At 45.9% G+C, this 23158-nt stretch overlaps 2 protein-coding genes across 3 annotated transcripts in view; one reads left to right on the top strand and one right to left on the bottom strand.

Annotated features, from left to right (window-relative positions):
• The window catches only part of LOC144158543 (uncharacterized), a 159819-nt gene that overhangs the window by 44703 nt on the left and 91958 nt on the right, over positions 1-23158 (bottom strand). The gene's annotated exons all lie outside the window — the stretch shown is intronic.
• Positions 704-16868, top strand: LOC144158537 (uncharacterized). 2 transcript variants are annotated; one of them, XM_077689466.1, is made up of 5 exons: positions 704-1156; positions 5376-5517; positions 5619-5681; positions 8777-8897; positions 14991-16868. In XM_077689466.1, exons 2-5 carry the CDS (start codon positions 5376-5378, stop codon positions 16621-16623), a joined length of 1959 nt encoding a protein of 652 aa, XP_077545592.1. In that variant the 5' UTR covers positions 704-1156; the 3' UTR covers positions 16624-16868. The 2 variants fall into 2 exon arrangements, with proteins under 2 accessions (XP_077545592.1, XP_077545591.1); XM_077689465.1 differs by having other exon boundaries at positions 706-1156; positions 5373-5517.

A 23158-nucleotide genomic window follows, 5' to 3' on the forward strand; every position in this document is an offset into this window, starting at 1 on the left:
TTGTTCAGGTCAGAGCGTCCAGTAAGTACGGCATCCAGTACCACTGCCACTTACTAGCTCTTGCGGCAGTGGCTTCTTGCAGGTGCCGCCAAATGTCCCGGTGCCCCACAAACCAGCTAGCGTCACACTAGCGGGACTGCCCAAGGCGCACCGTGCTAAATGCGTTCCTGAAGTGCACATAAAACTACTCAGGAACACTTACCGTCAGAGGCCACTTGAAAAACAACCTCCGCTCACACACGCTTGCAGCGGCCGTCGTTCCCGGCACGGGAACGTTGAGCAAAACCGCTGTGGGATATGTTGTCGAGTCCTCAGTTTAGACGCCGTGTTCACAAATCGGGCTGCAAGGTTTCGCCAGTTTCGCGCGACGTTGTAGCTTTTATCTATCTAGACGCCGCTTTTGTTAAACGAGGCAATTTTGCGCAACGCGGATTTTGCGCTCGTCTGTCGTCCATGCTATCGTCATTCTCATGGTCGATCGTTCCATCGTGCGTCTTGTTGTGTTGTGCCCTATTTTAATTCTGCATGGTGCTGAATGCAAGCTGTAGAGGCCCACTGCGCGCTGACTTGTGTGCGCCTGTTCAGATTCACGGACGGGAAAGCGCTAGCTGTTTGGGGTTCTTGAACAACCAGTCCAACTTTGTACGTTAGTCACTGCTTGTGGGGAGGGTACAGACGCAGTGTATGAAACTCTATGCTTGAATATGCGCGAAAATAAAAGCACGGGCGTGCAAGTACAATTCCGTATCAGACGTCGCTCTTACCGTCTCGTTAAAGAACCGTCAGGCGTAACCTGAGTATACGCTGGCAGCGCCATTGCTCCCTCTAGGCAGTCCACCGAGCGTTCAAACCGCACTCCACACTAGACCCAACGCTTACCTAAACCAGTGCACATCAATCGTGCTGTGATGAGTTCTCTCAGGCCTATTGCGATGTTCTACCGTTAATTCTGCTTTGTGTGCTCTATTTTCATGCTTGTGATCATGCGTGCGTAAAAGTCGTCTGCGCTGAAGGTCGCAGTGCAGAGAAGGAGCCTACGCTAGTGCTTGACAGCGCGCGGTCGAACGCTGTGTGTGTGTGTCTGTGAAGACGGCCGGGGGATATCGTGAGCTACTGAGACAACACCTCTGTGGGCCTCGCAGCATCTTCCGATAAGGTTTGTCTCACTTCGTCCGTGGTGTTTGTCGTGTCTTGCACCTAGCGGTCTGTCCCGAACCTTTCTTCACGTATGAAACAGCTCCCTTCCCGTCACGTACGGAGATGTGCTCCTTTTGTCATCCTTCGGACGCATTGGTTTTCAGTCTGCTTTACAGCCGATCCGGGTGACATATAGTAGCAGCGTTCCTTGCGCCTCATTTTCGGTCATGGTTTATTAGAGCAGAAAGTTTGGAAAGTTGGCATTCGGATAGTAAAAAAAAGAGAGAGAGAGAAGAGACGAGAACGATGGTGGCTAGAAGAAGGAAGTGTGACGGGCGCCTATCCGCCCCAGTCCGCACCGTAAGAGAGGAGTGCGCGAAATGCGGTGAAAAGTTTTGTGCCGCAAGGGGTGCTGCAGTGAACAGAGGTGTACATATGCACAAGACTGCAGGAAAACTGCTACCTTTAGTTTTCTCGCTGGTGCGGACGGTGCAATGACTTTAGGCATTCAGCCGTTTTTTCTTTCTTTCTTTCTTTTTTCTTTTTTTTTTGTATGTATTATGTTAACTTTTTCACCTGGCTTGGACATTTCGGTGTCCGCCTGATACAAAGGGTTTCTGGCCACAATGGTCATCATTATCGTCGTGCCGACGCTCGCCTCTTCGGACACTGCGTGCGCCACCGGTACGCGTGCTCTGGTTGCTTCATTATTGTCATCCATCAGCCACCTAATTCGCGGAACGATATCATTTATGGAGTATGTATTCACACAATGCCGTCGTCGAGACCACGTGGGTATAGGTCATGCGCAAAAAAGCTGTCTGTGTTTAGAGCTCCAAAACACGCCTCAAGAAAAGAGCAATAGGCCCGAAATATCAAACGGGCTGAGAATGAGTTAACGCATACTGTCTGGTTTGTAAACGTCATTTCGACGAAAGGTTAATCGAGAGGACGTACCGTCCCATAATCAATGGTGAAGTCGTAGAGATGCCGCGGTCTTGGCCACAGTTGAGAGAGGACGCAGTCCCAGCAGTATTCCCCGACAAGACACGACGGTATTCCAGTATTTCAACAGGAAAGAACAACGCAGTATACAACAATATTCCAAACAAAGACAAGACAGCGTAGAGGGACTGACAGAACATCTAAAACTGAGAAGGTGCCAGTAACCTGTCATGATTGTGAAGAAAAGTAAAAATGAATTTCTTACACTGATCATGCGTCACAAAATAGTTGTGCGGCATGTTTATGCCAAAGCACGCAATTCCACTTTAAGTGTGGCAAACTACTGACGGTCGATTTTGAATCGAAGGAAATATACCTGCGTGCATGCACACACAATAAAACTGCCCTAAATAAACTGAACGCAAAATACCTGGACTCCGGGAACTATTGCGTTGTATCGTGCCTTCGCACAAATGTCCTAAAATAACGAAGTGAAATGTTCAAGATTTGCTTCTCCAAAAGAAGCCACAAGGATACCCTGAACATAATTTAATTAAACCATTGCACGGTTCTCGTTCTTTTTTTTTTTCTCTGAACTGTGACTTCCATGCAAACTCGAAAGGAAAAATTCTGCAGGCAGGTGAGTCTGTTGGCAGAATGTGCTCGGGGGAAGGAGGAAGCACGTACATGTATACAAATCGGGAGGCTGTTAGATACCAGCGTAGCCCCCCCCCCCTTCCCCCCCCCCCCCAAAAAAAAAAATCGGCTCCTGTCAGGCAAAAAGGTCTCTTTTTCCCACTGTAAATATGAAAATGACCTGACAGCTGCCCATAGGCAGACAAGAGTTGAGTTTAGGCAATTCGCATTTCGTTTCGCATCCAAAGCAAGGATGCGAAACGAAGATTCGGGAATTCAAAGTCGAACACTTCTCGTACATTTTCTCTGCTGTCTTGTTTCACGCCTCACCGACAACATTACTGCATGCATTGTAGTGTAATAATAGGAAAAGGGCGACATCACTGCATGTCAGTGTATTGCACAGGTGAGTTCACCAGTTCTGCCGGTCCAATGCGCACTAGCATACGGGCTGTGCGGTTTCAGTCAGCGACGGGGCGACGGCACCTCTGAGAGAGGTAGTGCCACCTAGGGTGCCTGGCGCCTTTCATCGCAATTTTGTGCAATGCTCCGCTCCCGTCCATCACACTTCCCCTTCTAGCCACCATACAAGAACGCAGGAGAGGAATGCGAATGAGACAGGCTAGATATACCCGTGGCACACGTACCCGAAACATAAGCTCAAATGCTTGAGGCCTTAAGTTTTAATGACATAATTCGCTGCTACACGCGAAAATCTAATGCTATTTTTAAGGAGTCCCGCCCAACACATTCGCCGCCACGAACGCCTCAAAATCTGCCTACTCTCGAGTGCGATGGGCACCAAGTGAAACCATCACCTCCTGTATTTTTACAATGCCAAACGCATCATCCCGGACCAGCCAACCAAGCCCTCTCCTACTCTGGCCACTCTCCCCCAATCGGTAGCCTTCCCAACGCTTTAGTCATGTGACCAATTCATCTTAAGGCGATGGATGGAGGCGTGGTGGAAAGTGGCAGCGTTGGCAAACCGTGCACGGCCGTGGCTGTGAGTTTTCTAACACTGACGCTGTTACTTTGGCAATCTCAAACATCGGTTGCCGTGGCAATCTGGCACAAGCCGCTCTTGAATTCAGTTACGGTTGGGTGATCCCGGTTCAGCTCGGGGCCCCACCTTACGACAGGGGGGCACTGCAGGCATACCACTCACTCCCATTGGGAAGCGCGTGATCTGTTTAGCATTGTAAAATACAGGAGGCAATGATGAAACCAACAAAGCTCTCGGCACCAGAGGAAACAAAGCTCAACTTTGAAATAAGATGATTTCTTGTGCCCTCTCGGTGGCAAAGTTCTGAAGAAGACGAAGTTTGCTAATACTGCGGCAAAAGGCAGAACGTTATATTACTCGTTGTTTTGAATTCTTTCGATTTGTTCATCGCTGGCAGGCGACAACAGCTGCTGAAGCCACTTTTAGAAACGACTCACACCATTTTTAGAGAACACTATTTCTCATAATGTTTTCTTTCACAAAAACATTATTAACCTTTTTTTGTTGTCCATGTTAAAAACTTCTTAACTATCAGTGCATTTGTCTTTTTGGTCGTTATCACCATCATGCCTAACATATTTAATGCCTTGCCATTTTGCGGGTAGCACAGCCCACCCAAATAATGCCATTCAGTTTTATAACGCTTTAAACATTTTCCCATAAAACCGTCGTGCGCAGCTTGCATTTGCTAACAGGGAAATATTCAAAGCATATCAGCTGTAACAATGAGGCAGAAAGATGCGTAAGCATTCCTTCACTGGCACTGTCAAAAAAGGAGCTCGATTATTTCCGGCGTCCAGCAATAATCACACAATTTTAAAACAAGAAGAGGAACATTTATTTGCGATAACGTGTGGGCATATATATCCTGATGTGGCTGCATTATCACAGCCAGGCGGTACAGAAATGGTGACATGAAAAGGACCCGGTACAAAAAGTGCTTGCACAAGTGGCACGACCAGTTGTCATAGTTATGTGATGTGCACCGAAGCATGTGTTCTTGTGTTCTGGCAATTTCACGGTTCCGCGTTTGCTTTTGTAATAGTGTGTGGTGGCTGTCCCGCCCGCATTCCTATCCACACACAATATCCCAAATTTTAAGAGCCTTTTTAGAGCCTTTTTAAAAGGACATCAGTCATGCTAGCTATCAAATGTGGTTTTTAGAAAAGGAGAGCAAAAATAGGTCACAATTACAGTGCGGAATCTTTGCTGCATGACGCTATGCATAGCAATACTCTGTTTAACCATTTATCTGGTGGCAGTAAGCATGATGTTCGGTCATATGAAGTGTCTGGATAATATTTTCTTCGAAATAGTAGAACCAAGAAATGGCTTACTGTCAGCCCTATTAGTTATTTATGCGAACCTGCCAAGGTGGCTCAGCGCCTAAGGTGTGCTGCTCTGCCCAAGGACATGGGTGTGATTCCGGCCACATTGGCTGCTTCTCAAAAGAAGGTAAAAAATGCGGATGCTTGTGTGTCTTTCTATGTTGGTGTGCACTAAAGATCCCCAGATGGCTAATATTAATCCAGAGCCCTCCACTACAGCACACCTGATGGCCTAGGTGTAGCTTCAGTGCGTTACACCTTACAATCAATCATTTGTGTGATTGTTTACAGTTTTGCTGGTGACTGTTTTTTGTTTTCAGAAGATGCCAACAGAAAGCATGCCACTTGCAGTAACGTTGATGCCTGAAAACATCGTCAAGGCAGCGTCTACAGATGCAGCTCACTACCGGGATGTGTCCTGCAGCAGTCGAGGAACACAGGCCGCCATTAACCTTAGTGCCATGGGTACCTATTCTATTTTTTACTGCATTCTATTCTATTCTGTTTTCTTGCCTATGTTCTAACTTGTGATCTGCATTTACTAACGAATATGGATTTTTTCTCAGGTACGCAGTGTGCTCTCATGCGCCTTAATAGCACGAGCTCCCAAACCGAAGAGGAATTTCCAGGTTAGAATTTGGGTTTTTTTCCTGTCTAAATGTTCTGGTATAGAGCAGTCAACACAAGGCACCAATTTTTGTCATCACATATATTGAGAAGAATTTTTTACAGTTCTGTTAATGTTCGGACATGGTGATATTCTGAAGAGATGAGATTTTTTTTATCTGGAATAAAACATAACACTGAAGTGAATTGAAGCATAGTTTTATTACGGTACCAGACTCAAACGTGAGATGCAGACGCCATCTTCAGAGTTTCCTTGGTCAATTTAATCATTTTTATAAAGATTTAATAAAGTTTTACAGAGTAGTGGGTATGAAAGTGGCCCTTATGTTACATCTAACTCCCCACTTATTTGCTGCAACGGCTAGGACGACACATCCGGAGGGCTAAATTTAGCATATTCCAGGCATACTTGTAAAAGCTGCGGGTTAACAAAAGGGAATGTTGATAACCGTGACCTGCAGGAAGAGGTTTTGAAGGCGGGCTGAGGTAGCATAAAAACAGGGCAAGTACTTGTGTGGTAGGTATCTTTAATGCTGTCGTACAGCCTCGCAGCAGCCGTACAAACTTGAAAAGTACGCTTTTCTTCTCTTGTTGGAAAATGTAAAACCTTGTAGCAGACTTTCCAATCATGGTGGGTGGCACAATATGTCACTTTCTGCCTTTGGAGTTCCATCTTGGAAATAATAATTGGGGAAACATCAGCAAATTTACATTCCTCAGTACGTATGGGAAAAATCATGTATGGTTTGGGCTATTTCATTTTCCTAGTGCGAAAGCTATATTGCCATGTAAAATTCTCTAAAAGTTTTGACTGAAACTGTGAGTTAAAATGTAAGTAAATTACACTGGCACTAGAATGGACCTTTTTCCAGTAGCGTTCTGCGCATGCGCGGGCTGCCGGTCCGCCATTCTTGGCAGGCGCCTGCGGCAAAATAAACAGAAGGGTGCCCCCCCCCCCGCTTTCTGTTTGGGGAGAGGCTATGCTGTCCAGTGCTGCGCGTTTTTATTTTTTCTCTTTTAACAGCTCAAGTGGGTCCGTAAGTGCACACAAAAAGGGCTTTCTAGGGAAAGGGGCAAAGACATTTGAGGCTGACCACGCTGGAAGCACATGGAAGCCAGTGAGGGAGTAACAAAAATGAAAAACGTAAAGCAAAAGGGGCGCTTCGACCCCTGCAAATTAGTCACGGGAACAACGCCTGCTACCGTGATATTCACGTGAAAGGCACGGGTGACCAGTTGGTGCGGAAGGGGCGGTTGGTACCAGGATATATTTAGTGGACGAGTTCTACGAAAGCTCGACTTTTTGTGGGCGTGCATTGCTGCCAATTTCAGTTCGCCATAACGGCCGCTAGGAGGATCGGTACTGGAAAAAGGTCCATTGTGTGTAATGGGAGCTCGGACACTGCTCATTTACATGAATACCCTAATTGTGTTATCTTTTATTCAGCACAGTAAAAGCTTGTTAATTCAAAGAGCGAGGAGCACTATCTCAGTTTGAAATAATGAACGTGAACAAGAATGGCAGTACATGGCAGTTGGGAAGCTGTAGGGCATTTCAACACTTTGGTGCTTGAAAAAGCCAGTGATTGTGGCCTGCCTTTTGTTCATGAAGGCGACAGTCAGCAATTTGTGCTCTATCAAATGAATTTAGAGGAAAGCCTCATCTCCACCTTCTTGAACACCGAAGAAGAGACGGGCAGCATTAAATCCTTCCATGACTTCATAGTGGACAGCTGCACTATGCTTTGTTTTTGTCCTTGCTGTGATTAGCAGCCACACGTTCAGTGTTTCTGGCCTGACAATTGATGCTCTCACCTGCAACGCACCACACACACCACTGCATCCTCACCCACGTAGTTCGCAATGAATACGTTTTCCAAATCTACCGTCATGTGGGATATAGATTCATTTTACCCTATTTTGCCTTATCCGTTCTACGGAGCCTTGTGTGTACGTAGAGAGTGCGTTTCTCTGGACGTGTGCCAAGCGCGCAGCACCGGTACGGTGCTACGTAGTTTGAATTATCCGTGGTGGAATCTACTTAGGTTTGGATAACGGGCTTCTTTTTCTATAGGCTTTTATGGAGCCTTGACCGGGCCAAATCTTACAGTTTGAATTATTCATAAATTCAAATTATTGACGTTCTAATTGACAAGCTGCCACTGTTTTATATAGCAAAAATTGAACTCAAACTCAGATTTGCAATAAGAGCTTATATGTTCGTGTATATGGTCAAATATTTAATGCCATTCTTACCTCAGATTGAAGCTAATAACGTAAGAGTTCTTTTAAACCCATGCATCCCCACACCTTATTTGAACATTCATAAAGATGATGGCAATGAATATGGGGTGACATTATTTGGCAATAGTGAGAACATGGTGGTTACCTACCTTCTGAGGAGCACACACACACCAACAGCGCTAGATGAGATTTCTGTAACCCCGTACCAATCTTATAAAATTTGTGCAAGGCACCTGTTTAATACGTGCTCCCATACTGGTTGCAAATGTTAATGGGAATAGAAAACTTACTGCACAAGCCTCCTATGCCGCAAGGATAAGTCTTGGTCTGCAGAAACGCTTAGCTTCTTGGCACAAAGAAGGTGTGACTTGCTTAATAAGTTAGTGAGTGCAGCTTAAGCGACGCTTTTTTTCTTACAAATGTGTCAGATGTACAGTAGTAACTAGCATGCACTTTCACTGAAGAAGACTTCAGTTGAAATTGGGCTTCTTAGGACAAATGCATAATTAATAGAAACAAACATGCTTGCTTGTGTATCATCAAGCAATTTCAAACTTGCAGCTTGCGACATCTTACCACATCCGTTCACTTCGCGATTTCGTCCAAGCACGAGCCTTTTCCAAAGTTCTACCTAGGCATGTCAACCATTTACTGGCAGCATTCATGGCTGTTCAGTCTCAACACTTTTAATGTTGCACCATTGAATATCATTCAAGGCTTAAAGTTTGCCCTAGGTAGGTAGCCATCCACAAGTCTTAGTGGGGCAGACATCTAGGGAATACATGTATAAAGCTTGTCTGAAGATTGGTGTAAATGCTCATTGCCCTTATCTGCTCTAACTTGTTTTTCCCAGTGGAGGTGAATGATGCCTCAGCTTGTGACTCAAAAAAATCCCCTGTTTCACAAGGCGGGTCAAATATTGTGGTGAAACCTGGTATGGTCTGCTCCTGCTGCACGCATTCTGGCAACACAGGGTAGGTGAAATGCCAATGTTGGTGTTTTTGTAGATTATAAGCACTATTCAAAACCCGACTTATCATTTTGATCTGTAGAAGAGATGTGTTGCAACAACTATAGTCGAGTATGTTCCTGTACAGATCAAGATGAAAGCATTACAGGTAGCCTGTGGAACACGTGGAGGATGTGACATTCAAACCCACATTTATAACGAATGTTTCTATGATCTCACTTCCAAATGCTAAATATCAAAGTTTGAAATGATATAATCCACTAGTACTGCTATTGAGTTAAACATGCTTAGAAACACAATAGGGCCATTGAACCTTTCGTGAATAATTATATTTTCTAACTTTTTGGTGGTAAATTATGTAGCACTGAAGCCACATATGCATTTGTTCAGATAATATTTTTATAAAGTCTGTTTTTGGCACAGAAAGGTCCCAGCAAGGCCTGTGAAGAATAAAATTCAGTGCCTGCTAGCTTGGAAACCAGTCTGCAAAATTCTTTTTGTTTCTCAATCTATCTTGCTGTCACATGCAACATATTAACATTTACAGTAAAGTTGATGCCATTTTCTTATATAAACTTGGTTAGGACTATTTTGACTTTGGTGAATGCATTAAATTCTAACTTGTGTCTTGCAGCACAGTAGCTTGGCCTCTTTGCTGCAACCACAGCTTCTGAGAGCAGCTGATTGCTCTCGCATTCTGGACCATGTGGCTAGTGTGGTCGTTACATTTCAGTGGGGGTCACTCCTGTTGTCAGGGTGGTGACAACGTATGCCACACTGCTAGCAACGCAACGTAGCTGTTTCAAAACGTGACTAGTTTTGTGACCTATACAAACACTGCGAATCTGCATGTATGGATGTGGGGGTGCAAAGAAGCCATTCCCCTGCTGTCTTTTCAATTCTTGTAAGGATGTCTCAGTGCGTTACTGCACTTGTAGGTAGGAAATGGATGCAGCGTATAAGCACTGCCATTTTAATGAGACAGCAAAAAATGGAAATTGACGGCAATCTACAAACAGCAAGTTATCTCTTGCATTTGTGAGAACAGGCTGCAGTTGCTCTTCATTAGGCAAGGAGCGGCAGAAACTGCGAGTGTTCAAAATTATCTAAATTCGATTAGCACATTTCAGTGCAAGTGCTCTGACTCGCACACATTCTGTCTAGTGGATGCATTCAACCAGGCTGAAAGAACACTTGCTGTATCAGTTGGGTGACAGAAATAATGCCACAGCTGTCAGTTAGGTCGCCGAAACGTCACCTGCACCACCAGTGATGCAATGAGCAATCCGTGGTCGTCATCAACATGTAACCGAGGCAATAGAAGAGAACACTGACGGTGTGTGTTTGGCGGACTGGGCAGACATTTTCTTCACTTTTGCTTTAGCGGTTCCCAGCAATTAAACACCTTTCTTTCACTTCTGAACCTCTCTCCTGTCGAAATCCCAGTTCTATCCGTGGCATTTTATGGTGGAAGAGCCGGGCATGTGTATTTCATGCTGAGCCACCCTCAATGAGCCCGCAAACCCTGTCCTTTAACAAGACTGGGCCACTGAGTTTTCTTTGAAGATTCTGAAGATCATTGCAGCCAATGACTACAAAGCCACGCACCAGAGTTCAGGCCCTTGCCTTTGCAGCAGAGAAAGATGCAGGCAAGAGTGGCAATAGCCATGACATCCCAGTCTAAGCGGATTGAGGTACTTGGGTCACCCATAATTTATTTGCCTACCACACGCCGTTGTCCTGTTCCATTCTATGCTGATGCTTTTGAAGATGTGGGGGCTTCAAAAACACCGCCAGAACTTTATTTCTAACTCGAAGGCACAGCACGTAACTGGCTTGAGAATTACCAGGCAAATGTCACATCCTAGGTGTTGTGCAAGGACAGTTCGCAATCCCCCAGCAACGGTCGACGCATTTGTGGTGGATGCGACAAACATTGAGCAGACGCTCTCTGCTAGAAGTAACCACTACCACCGTCTGTCAACAGCACCAGCAAACATATCAGTATTCACGTCATCACGGCCTGGAGTGGAAGCCCTTGAAAAGGGTGCATTTCGCGAGATTGTCTGCAATATGCTCCAGGAGGAGCTGCAGAAGTTCTTTCCAGCCTTAGAGCGACCAGCTGCCTCTGCTTCTATTGAAGTGGTTATACGGGAAGAAGTAGAATGAGTGCTCCTTGCTGAAATATCTGCAAACACAGCTATCAAACACACTATGAACCATGCTGGACACAGGAGTTCAGTTTATGAAAAACCGATGTCTGAAAGATTAGGGACAACTGACCGCTCGGCTTTCATTGTAATGAGGCCGGCCACGTGTATCACCGCTGCCCGTATCCTGAACTTGGGCTTCGCGGAATTCATCTGAGTGCCCCATGTCTATGCCACGGTGAACAGCCCTACAAAATTGAGGAGTCCCTCTGACATACACTAGTGCCTGTACAGGGTGCAATGCAAGGTCCTCTCTTGCCATCACCTCGTCGCCCGCGTTTTCCTCTCCGCCAGTTTTACCAGGAGCGCCTGTCACCCCTGCCTCACCAGGAATGCTAGGTGTGGCATTGCCTGGAGGTGGTGTTGCCTACGAGGAACGCAACAACCTCCACAGACGTTGTGCAGCCGGTTTGCAAATCACACAAATCACACACCAGTGACTATCTTGATTGTCTTTTTGGAGTGACATCAAACAATTTGCATCGTAATTCACAGCCACGACACTACAACAGTGATTGATACCGGGGATGACTGCTCTACTATAAGCGAAAAGTTCTCGCACCGTCTCTAAAAAGTGGTGACAGAGTGGAATGGCCCTGACGATGCACTGCCGGAGGACACCTTGGGACGCCAATTGGAAGGTGCACAGCTTACATCTAGATTTGCAGCGATGTGTGTCATAGAATTCGTGGTTTTGTGAACTGCTCAAGTGATGCTGCGTTGTCATGGACTTCTCTGAATATGCTGCTGCCATCGATCTCAGCTCAGATCTGATGCTTCGAAGGCCTTCGTCACCACAGTGCAAACGCACATTAGGTCTTCCTGCACAAGAGTCGTAGCTGACCATGTGAAGCTGCCCACTTGATGCAGCTGTTTTCTTGCCTATCCGTATCAACACCATCACTCAGGGTGAAGTTCTTGTGGAAGGCACTGCTCAGCTCCTTCTAGATAAAGGAATAGGTGTTGCGAGAAACGCACGAGGAGCGTAGCACTGATTGAGGCGAACATGCATGAGTACTTGTCACAAATTTTCGGGAAGAATCGCAGTACGTAACGAAGGGCATTGTCATAGCTAGAGACTAGAACTTTGGACATAATGCCTATTTAACATACAGCATGAACAAAGGGAAAAGGAGCATTTCAAGTAATAGTTTATTGTGCCTATAAGTGCCTATTTTCACCATATGTGCTTTTTAGTGCCTACTTGGACTGTATGGATATATATGGGCTTTCTCACACCTAAAAATGCCTTTTTTGTGTTATACACGCCTTTTTTGTTTTTCTTGCCGATGTTCTGCAGGGACTGTTCTTGCTTGAGAAGCCCGCTACTGGGCATTTGTCGCGCGCCTCTTGCGGGAAAAATCTGTGCGTGCGCCGTGCTAAACATGATGAGAAGCGCAAACTGTGCTCAAAACGCCGCCACCTAGGCCTTGCCACCTCGGTTGAGCCACCAGAGGCCTGCGTATCGCGACACTGCAACCAAGATCACTGACATCGCCCCTGTCCTCACAAGCTCTTTGGGTTTATGTCCTTCTGTCCGCGGATCAACAGCGAAAACTTTTGCCGAAATGCCTGTCCATTTCTAACACAATAAAACACAAAGAAAGAAAAAAGTGAGCACAACATGGCCGCATACGTGACAGTCAAGGCCAAAGGCACCTCTGGAGGAACAACTTGTGCAAATCTGATACACGAAAGTTTTAAGGAGGCGCCATGAACCCGTGCACTATGAGCAGCCGAACATGGGTGCATTGCCAGCTGCCAAGATGCAGCACAAAGAGAAACAGCTTATACGAACGAGCACTGCTTTTTACAAGTAATCTAGACATAATAGCCATCATCTGCTGTGCCAGGTAAACTTTAAGGGCATTGGAAACCTAGCAATAAGGAAATTAGTTCTAAAGAAACTTGCATGCTGTCAATGTTGATAATCGCTTTATAGTGCATAGTTACTGAATGGGGCTGTTCATGCTGCTTTGCTAATCATCTGCTAAAGTTGCAATTGAGATCTTTTTCCAAAGCACAGTTGTGCTTTCAGGGAGCAGTTACAAATTGTGCCTCTTCCACCAGAGCCCGTTGTTACCCCTTAAGGAACTCTGCTAAGGGCAGAAAATTACTGCGAAAGCACTCTGGTGGTATTAACAGTTTGCAGTGAACAAAACCGTCTCAGCTTGCCATTTTTTAGCCATTCCCACTGCAAGCCAAACATTTGTTATAAAATAAGCTGCTGAAGTAAGTGCAAATTGAGCGTAAATATGCCTAAACAAGCGTATGTGAATCATAAATATGCCTAAATGGCAGTTCTCAGTACCTATATAGATGCCTAAAACTTTGATTTTTTGTGCCTAAAGTATCGGGCTTTAGTCATAGTGCACGCAGAAGAGATCTCTGAGTCCACTATAGCTACTGCGATATGAGAAATGGAAAAATCTCCTGAATGAGAAACAGCATCCAGCTTTAGGCTTGTTGATTTGAAGCTTTCTTGAGAGAAACAACGCAAGTTATTGGATTTGTTGGCAGAGTTTCATGACTGTTGTTCAACGCTTTCTGGTGTAGGGTGAATAGGGTTTGCTAAAGACTGAATAGTAGCTGAAGAAGCAAGGCACCCAACCCACCAGTCGTGATACTGCGTTTCACCAATAGAGCAACAAGCCATAGTGAATCAGGTGCAAGAAATGCTAAAAGATGACAGGATCCAGCTGTCCAACAGTCCCTGGGCTGCATGAATAGTACTTAAGTGGGTGGAATAATGAGATTTCGCGTGGACTATCGACACCTAAGTAAAGTAACCAAAAATTCCCCCTATCCTCTACCCTGGATTGATAACACCCTCGAGTGCATTTGCTGTGCTCTGTACTTATCAACGCACCGCACCTCGGGAGTGGATATTGGCAGATAGAAGTAGAGGTGCGAGGCAGGGAAAAACAGCGTTTTGCACTCTGTATAGGCTTTATGAGTTTAAAGTCCTGCCATTCGGCCTCTCTGTGGCACCAGTGACATTTCAGCGAGTAATGGACACTGTCCTCGCTAGCCTTAAGTGGCAGACTTGCCTTATGTATTAACACAACGGCGTCATTTTCTGCATCTTCAAAGAGCACTTAAAGAAATTCGGAGCAGTTCTCCGGGTTCTGAAAAGCACGGGGCTCACCTTAACTTGAAAAAATGCTGATTCGGCTACGACAAACTGAAGTTTCTCAGCCCCAAAGTTAGCAGCAAGGCTATCAGCACTGACCCAACAAAACCAACCATTGTACACGCCTTCCTGACACCATCTGACAAAAAAGCAGTCCCGTAGGTTTTGGGCTTATGCACTTTTATGGCACCTTGCTCCAAGTTTCTCGCAGATTGCCGCACTACTCACTTCTCACCAAAGACAACGATTCCATCTCAATGGACCGAGGAACAGCAATTCGAGAAGCTGAAAGAAGCACTCCTGACAGTGCTAGTCCTGGTGCACCTCAATAAAGATGCCGAAACCAATTCATACCGATGCCACTGACAAGGGGTTGGGTGCTGTGCTCATTCAAGGACAGGATGGCAATGAATGTGTCACAGCGTAGGCCTAGTCATGCCGTTAGTAAAGCTGAACACTACTACTCGACTGGAAAGCAATGTCTCACGGTAGTTTGGGCAATCACTAAGTTATGACCTACGCTCGTTTCATATAGTTACCTACCAGCGCTCACTATGTTGGCTGGCTTATCGTAGGGACCCTGCAGGGTGACTCGCTTAGTAAATTTTTCACACCCCTTCCACCTCTATGCTGTGGGTAAGAACACTATACTGGCAGTTAAACTGCTTTAGGTTTAGCAGTGTGCATTGAGCTCGTTTTTTGGGTTATTGCTCTGCAATTTTACTTAACCTTGTGCCTTGTTTTTCTCACTCAGGAGTTCTTCCGGTGGCAGCCTGGTTATCCAAATTGGAGGAAAGCTTTCTTCTTGCCTCTGCTGTCAACAATGCAACCAACAGACCATGCATCTGGAAGGATGTACCAGGAAAATGCCCTACACCTGCACTGTTTGCGAGAAAACCTTCCGTGATCAACAGTGCCTGGGTAACCATACAAGAGTGCACACCAGCAAGAAGCCTTACACATGTAACATCTGTCAGAAGAGCTTCACCAAGCGAGATAACCTTGTTACTCATGAAAGATTGCACTCTGGTGAGAGGCCCTATGTGTGCAGTGTCTGTCAAAAGAGCTTTAATCAAAAAGCCCACCTGGTTACTCATGAAAGACTGCACTCTGGCGAAAGGCCCTATGCATGTAACTTCTGTGAGAAAAGGTTCACTTCAAGGGGCAGCCTGGTTGCTCACGAAAGAGTGCACACTGCTGAGAGGCCCTATATGTGTGGTGTTTGTCAGCAGACTTTCGCTCAAAGAACTAACCTTATTCGGCATGAAAGATTGCATTCTGCTGAGAAGCCCTATTTGTGCAGCGCGTGTCCTAAGAGCTTTACTCAAAGAGGGGGCCTGATTGCACATGAAAGATTGCACTCTGGTGAGAGGCCCTTTGTGTGCAGCATTTGTAAGCAGAGCTTTACAACAAAAAGTTATCTGGTTATTCATGAAAGATCGCATTCTGGAGACAGGCCTTATCAGTGTCATATCTGCCAGCAAAGCTTTACGCAAAAAGTCCACCTGGTTACGCATGAACGGCTACACTCTGGCGAGAGACCCTACTTTTGTAGCATCTGTCAGAAGAGTTTTGCTAGTAGTGGTAGCCTGGTTGCTCATGAAAGATTGCACTCTGGTGAAAGGCCATATGTATGTAGCATTTGTCAGCAGAGTTTTACTCAAAAAGCCCATTTGGTTACCCATCAAAGCTTGCACTCGGCCGAAAGGGCCTATGTTTGTAGCATTTGTCAGCAGAGCTTTACTCAGAAAACCAGCCTGGTGAGGCATGAGAGATCACACTCTGGTGAGAGGCCCTATGTGTGTACCATCTGTGAGAAAGCCTTTGCTGATAGAAGCCACCTGGTTGCTCACGTAAGAGTGCACTCTGGCGAGAGGCCATACGAATGCCGGATTTGTCAGCAGAGTTTTACTCAAAAAGCCAACTTGATTACGCATGAAAGATTGCACAATCCCGAGAGACCCTACATGTGCAGCATTTGTGAGCAGAGCTTTAAACAAAAAAACAGCCTGACTAGACATGAGAGATCACACTCTGATGAAAGACCCTATGTGTGTAATTTTTGTCATCAGGGCTTTAAACAAAAAACCAGCCTGGTTAGACATGAAAGATTACACTCTGGTGAGAAGCCTCATGTGTGTAGCCTTTGTGAGAAAAGCTTTAGTCAGAAAGCCAGCTTGGTTAGGCATGAAAGATCACACTCTGGTGAGAGGCCCTATATGTGTAGTATCTGTCAACAAAGCTTTACTCAAAAGGCCCACCTGGTTATACATGAAAAATCACACTCTGGTGAGAGGCCGTATGAGTGTAGCGTGTGTCATGAGAGCTTTACTCGAAGAAGGTACCTGATTAATCATGAAAGACTGCACTCAACCAACAAGCCCTAGTGTGTGGAAAACCAGACCTACTAAAGTCGTCTGATTAACGCTGAAACCTTGCAGTTTGATGAAGAAGCTTATACTAGGAGCAGTTCTCAAAACGCTTTGTAACTATGCGAGGTAGAAGTAGAGGTGTAGTGGTGAAAGTAGTGGTGGAATGTTGTAGCTTTGTGTGATGCCAGCAGATTTTCTTGGAAAGTGCATTTACTGTTTGTACATTTATACGAGTGTAATAAATAGGCACGTGTGTATGAGGCACTTTGCTAACTGGCCTCAAGTCGCCGCTAACATTAAGCAGATGCGTCGATAGACATTCCACGAAACTGTAAAAGGACTACTGCCGAATTCTCAGCAAGGGCAATACATCCTTAAAGGGAGCCTGGAACACTCTTTGAGCAGTGCAAGCAAACCTGCGCGACGCCTAGCTTACACTACCAGAAATACCTGAACCAAACATTACACGTGCACGTTAAGTGGTAAGCGCGCAAATCCTGTGAAAGACGTGGAAAAACCAACCGCGCTCTCTTCAGTTCTCCTCATTATGCACCCCTGGAATGGCCTAAACGACGTCATTGAGGCCATGGCTGTCCTATCGGCTGTCACTGGTCAACTCCATGGCTAATTTCTCGCATGTCCTGTGACGATATGCCATCGTCAGTGCTGTGTGCGAATCTCTTCTATCTTGAAACTTGCCATCCTGTTCATCTCTTCTATGCCTGAAGCTGTAGGCACAGTTTTGCCGTTTCTGTTAATAACTTTTTGTGCTTTGACTGCGCACGAAGTTTGAGTGATGAGCTCAATACTTCCCTTTTAACCAGACCACTCAACAACAAACGTTTATTGCTTCAAAAACGCCTTACCAGCCGGAGTGTGCGCTTGCAAGCACATGCCTGCTTTTTTGTGGCGCCAGACTGGGAATAGAACCCTCCACGTTGCGGAGAAAAGGAGAAAACTCCTTGGCCTGTGATATATCGAAGGCTGTGGAAGAGAATGCCGCGAGCCACCCCCATCTCTGGGAGAGAGCACGCAGCGTTGTCGCGTTTTCCGCAGTCGAGTTGAGAGGGAACAATTATGCGCGATTTCTCATTGCACGTAGTTTCGGTGATAGTGAGGGGGTTTTTATAATTCTTGCTTGAGGGGATAGCTGGGACAATAGACTTTACCCCAAAATACGTTCCTAGTAGTCGCTGGTACGTGTTGCAGGGTCCCTTAAAGCTTTAGCAGTGTCGTGTGGCCGTCCTCGCAGGGACTATTGTGCACACAAATTTCATGGGTTCTTAGCCCTTCTTTGTGGCTAGTTTCACTTCTGCTTTTTGGTGTTTTCCCACATTTCCGTCGCTCCCTGCACTCCTCCCACTGCCACCGTTACATGGTTACAACATTTTAGTGCTTTCTGTCTTGCACATCCTTGCCTCCTCTGTGTAGCCAACATGTTAGTGCTTTCTGTGTTGCACATCCTTGCCTTCTCCATGCAGCCAACGTGTTAGTTCTTTCTGTTTTGCACATCCTTTCCTCTTTGCAGCCAACATGTTAGTGCTTTCTGTCTTGCACATCCTTGCCTCCTCCATGCAGCCAACATGCTAGTGCTTTCTGTCTTGCACATCCTTGCCTCCTCCGTGCACCCCATTTTTGAGGGTGACAGAAGGAGCTGCCCTCACAGGCCACTTAAATTTATGTGGGAGAATTTCAACCACTTGCTGCACATATGCCTGTATATATGACATAATGCACGGAAAAATTCCATGTCTGCCAGTATATCAGTCAAATATTGCAGTGATGAAAAGCTGTTCGCTTGCAGTGTCAAAAAGGATTAAACATCGCAAGACTTCATAGGCATGGAATGCCCAGTTCTAGGTATGTCTGAAAAGCATTGCCTACAAAGCAACTTCGGTGTGATAACAATGGGTCATTGCGCACTAGCAAGAAGATTGTGGAGTCTGCACAGTGGGAAACAAATTGCATTGGTACACGAATTGCACACTGGTATGTGTGTCCATGTATGTTTGCCTATGGAATGGATTGCTTATGACAGTCATATAAATTCTAATATTTCCCCCCTTAGCCATGAATGGATCACTCATTGCAATACAAAAAATGTTTGTTCAAGAAATGTTCGCACAAAAAATGTTTATTCAAAAATTCAAGAAAGTTAATCCAGATGGGCAATTTTTCTGTGAAAATGATGGCCAACATCACTCATTGCAATACAAAAAATGTTTGTTCAAGAAATGTTCGCACAAAAAATGTTTATTCAAAAATTCAAGAAAGTTAATCCAGATGGGCAATTTTTCTGTGAAAATGATGGCCAACAGGAAAGCCCTGGCACGAGAATAGACTTTGGTTACTCATGTGGCTGGGCCTCCTTTGGTGTGTGTTTGCTGCACCAATTGCGGCAGATAAGCAGAAGGCCTTAATTTCTTTTTTTACCTTTTTGCCAACAGAGAATGGCGACGTGGCATGCAGTCTTTCTCTTTCTTACCCTTTGCTGTGACGTAAACCTCTCTGTTTTAAGTGCTAAAGAGAAGGCAGCTGCTTTAGTCGATTAATATTGCGAGCTACAACAAAGATAGCATAGCCGAGTTTGCAGATTTTGCACATGGTTCACAAAAATAGTAAACTTTTGAATCATGAAGTGTTTCCTCCACACAGAAACACTTTGCATGCATGCTGGCCATGGGGTGTGGTACGAACGTCCGACAGACGTCCGAGCCCGACTTTCAGACATCCGGCGAATGTTGAAAATCGGACATTTCCAGACAGAAATGTGCAGGGGACACCCAGGGGATAACAAAATACTGATTTTGGATGTCCGCCGGACGTCCAGTTCTAGTCCTAAATTTTCATAATCAGGGGGAACCTGTACTACCTCCAGCAACATGAGTACAGTTGAAGTTCCCGGTGAGTACATTTCTCCCGAAGAGTATCACAATGGCGTGAGTTGGATGGACTGCTTTCGCCGGCGAAGACAAAAAGCTCTTCTTGACGTAAACTGACGGCTGAGAACAAAGGGAAACGTGGCGCCGGCACTGCAGCTATTTGAGGGAAGGGTCCAGGCGACGCTCCCTCATCACTAAACAGAGGACGCGACCAAGTTCGCAAGGCCACACAACTCCCTTCTACTGACATAAAAGTAGTTATGCGCCCCAAGGATCGTCTTGACTTGAACAAGTCAAGATATGGATTCATGATCTTCAAGGTGTTGAACTCTCACCAGCCAGGCGATGCTCTTCAATAGCATCTGCTCCACAGCTGGCATCCCACGTGAGGTTGCGGCAGAAGGCACTCTATGTATAAACACTCCGCAACGTGCTTGTGGTGAGCACACATCACACTCCAAGGGCACGGCGAAAGGCGTCATTCATAACGTTCCGGACACAGTTGACGAGGAAACCATAACTAGAAACTTGGTGAACTCCTGCAACTCAACTATCCTAAAGGCACGTCACCTAGGCTAGGCACCACACACTCGGTGATTATAGCCTTTGATCATGTTGAAGTGCCGTACTTCGTCTATTACCGAGGGACCGAGTACAAGTGCTATCTGCATAAAAAACGTCACGCAGTATGCGATGGACAGTATGGGCATCTGGTCGACGTGTGTCCTAAACCCTGTGGCTACGTGCCGGTACAGTGTTTCAGTGTGGTACACGTAACCTTGGACCGGGGCATCCATCCCTGTAAGCCACGGTGCACACCATATGTGGGCAAGGATACAAAACAGGAGACCGAGAGTGCAAACAGAAATATCGCACTCCCTACTTAGCGCAGCGCAGGAGATGGGATTGCGAACTATCTGGCCGCCGGTCCCACGAACGTGCATATGCCATCGAGAAGCATATGCTTCTCGATGTCGTGGCACGTTAGGCTCTATGATATCTTCCTTGTGTTTCAGTGACACCATTGTATATAAGCAGCTATTGTTTCAAAATAAAATTTCAGTTGATAGTAGCGCTTCGTCTCGTCTATGTTGGTTTCTTCTGTTCTTCTCGTGTTAATTCGCGCTTCCCGCCAATTCCATTTATCAAGAGAATCTCCGCCCCATCTTGATTACTTCTTGTCTTGTCAAACTTCTTGAACATATGGTACTTCATCGACTCACCACGTATGTGGACGACAGCCATCTCATACCGGAGACCATGTATGGATTTAGGAAAGGCAGGTCAACTCAGGATGTCCTATTCCAACCCTATCAATAGTTAAAGGCACTGGTGTGTCACCCCGAGACACAAGAGCTATACTCAGCCTCGACATTAAAGGGACGCTTGACAATGTTCACCTCGCCTCCATTTACCAAGGACTCACTGACATCAATGTCGGCCTCCGCGCCTTAAACAATGTTGAAGCGTTACTCACTGGTAGCACAGCCTGCATAACCTTGGGAGATATTAGGCCTGACGTAATCCACTGGGTACTAGGGGAACACCGCAAGAATCTGTGCTATCCCCTTTCTTGTTTAACCTAGCTCTGCAAGACATACCGCAGCTCCGGCACAGCCTCTACGCTGATATCACTCTATGGATGGCGGGGGACTCGGACGGCAGTATACAGGAAACGCTTAATTCAGGAGGGCATGTACGCGATCGAAACTCTGGTAAGAGCTAAAGGACTTACCTGCTGCCTGCAGAAATCGGCTTTGCTTACCATACATCCTGGACGACGTCAACCTTCGGGATCACAACTCATCCAAGTATATACCTACAAACCGAGGGCATCCCATTCCCAAAGTGACTTCACTCCGCATACTTGACCTGACCATTCAGGCCAACGGGTGTAACACAATTACGATCGAGACCCTCCCACACTCCTCCCAGCAGGTAGGGCGAATGCTTGCCCGGATGGCAAACCGGTGCCAAGGAATGCCTGAGTCGACACTTTTGCGACTAGCTCGCACATTTATAGTTGCTGAATTTGCGTACGCACCCCAGCCGAAAAAAACCATTGGCCGACCTATTGGCGTTCCAATGGATCGGCCATTTGGTCGACCAAATGGTCGGCCAATAATGTTTTAGGCACCCATTGGCGTACCCATTGGCCGGCCAATTGGGCGACCCATTGGCCGTCCAAATGGACGACCTATTGGCCAACCCATTGGAACGCCAATAGGTCTTCCCATTGGCCGCCAACTTGTTGCACTTTTAGTTGGTTCATCCCACTGCCGCAGCCACTCCATCTGAGCTGCCGCTGCAGTGCGTTGGTTACCTGTATCACAAATACAAGAACCCTTGGAATGAATGAATATCTTTATTACTGTTTGTATACACAGCATGTAGACAGTTCATCGTTTAAGCAATTTTTCACAAGCCATTGTCCATGCCGTGCTCCGCTCGCCGCAGGCTGGCTGGACCTTCACAAAGTGAGTGGCAAAAGCGAACAATGGGTTAAGTTTATAATAAACCGCAGTTTCGCGCATTAAAACAACAAGGCACTGAAATGTTGAGTGGCGTGAGCTCACCTCTTCAACAACGTCCCATGTACGGCGAACTGCGTTGCGCGGCGATGTCGTGATCCCATCAATCGTAACATGAACAGCCCTAAAATTTATTTAGGCAGACAAATTAATTCTTAATAACAACGCTCACGCTATGAGTGAAAATGGCAAGGAAAACTCACATATAAACAGTATACTCACATAAACAGAGACACTCTTCCTTCGGTGCGAGGCTTAGCGGCGTTCAGCGTAAAGATGCATCTTGAAACACACTGCTATGGGTGTGCGACATAATCGTCGCCACTTACACTCTTGCAGACCACCTTACATTTCCAATGCAATGCAGTCAGAGAAGACTGCGTGTGCAACCGAACAACACGCCTACACTACCTACACCACCAACACCACGTTGAACATGACGTTGAATACCACTTATCCACTATCCGTCTATGGATTGGATTCGATTGGATTGGATCGGGGTTTTATTTCAAAACAATTTTGCTACTCGTGTCGGAAAGTTTTCATTAGTGTTTGTTTGTTATGTTTTTTTAAGAACTTTATCTTGAATTGCTGATTGTAATATCAAAATTAATTGCCTCATAAATGTACATTTGTAAAGTTTGAAGTTTTGAACATTTCTGAAGGTTTCAAATTAAGGGTGAGAGAGAGAATTAAATTTCAGCCATTTGTTGTCGTAATTGAATACTATCCACATACTATCCAAAATGGCTCCCCGATTGGGTCATCATGTTGGAGCAGTCAGTATATTAACTTTATAGTTGGAGCCAATGGGTCCAATTGGGCCAACTGGCCATCCTAATCGAGTCAATTGGCCCAATTCGGATCGCTCCAATAGGTCCAATGGACCCATTGGGTTTCCATTTGGACCCATTGGGTGGCAAATTGGATCAATTGTTCGGCCAATGGTTTTTTTCGGCTGGGACTACGCTACCTTGAACTCGGATCTCAAAGCTGGAGACACAGAAAGTCGATGCCCTCCTCCGCAAAGCTTATAAAGCAGGCCCCTGGACTCCCTCCCACCACTTCCACGGCGTTATTTTCAGCTCTTGGAGCTCACAACACGATTGCTGAACTTACAGAAGCAGTGCGTACGAC

Source organism: Haemaphysalis longicornis, unplaced genomic scaffold (assembly GCF_048455015.1).
Source record: "Haemaphysalis longicornis isolate Haplotype H1 unplaced genomic scaffold, Haemaphysalis longicornis Haplotype H1 scaffold_10, whole genome shotgun sequence".
Taxonomy (NCBI): Eukaryota; Metazoa; Arthropoda; class Arachnida; order Ixodida; family Ixodidae; genus Haemaphysalis; species Haemaphysalis longicornis.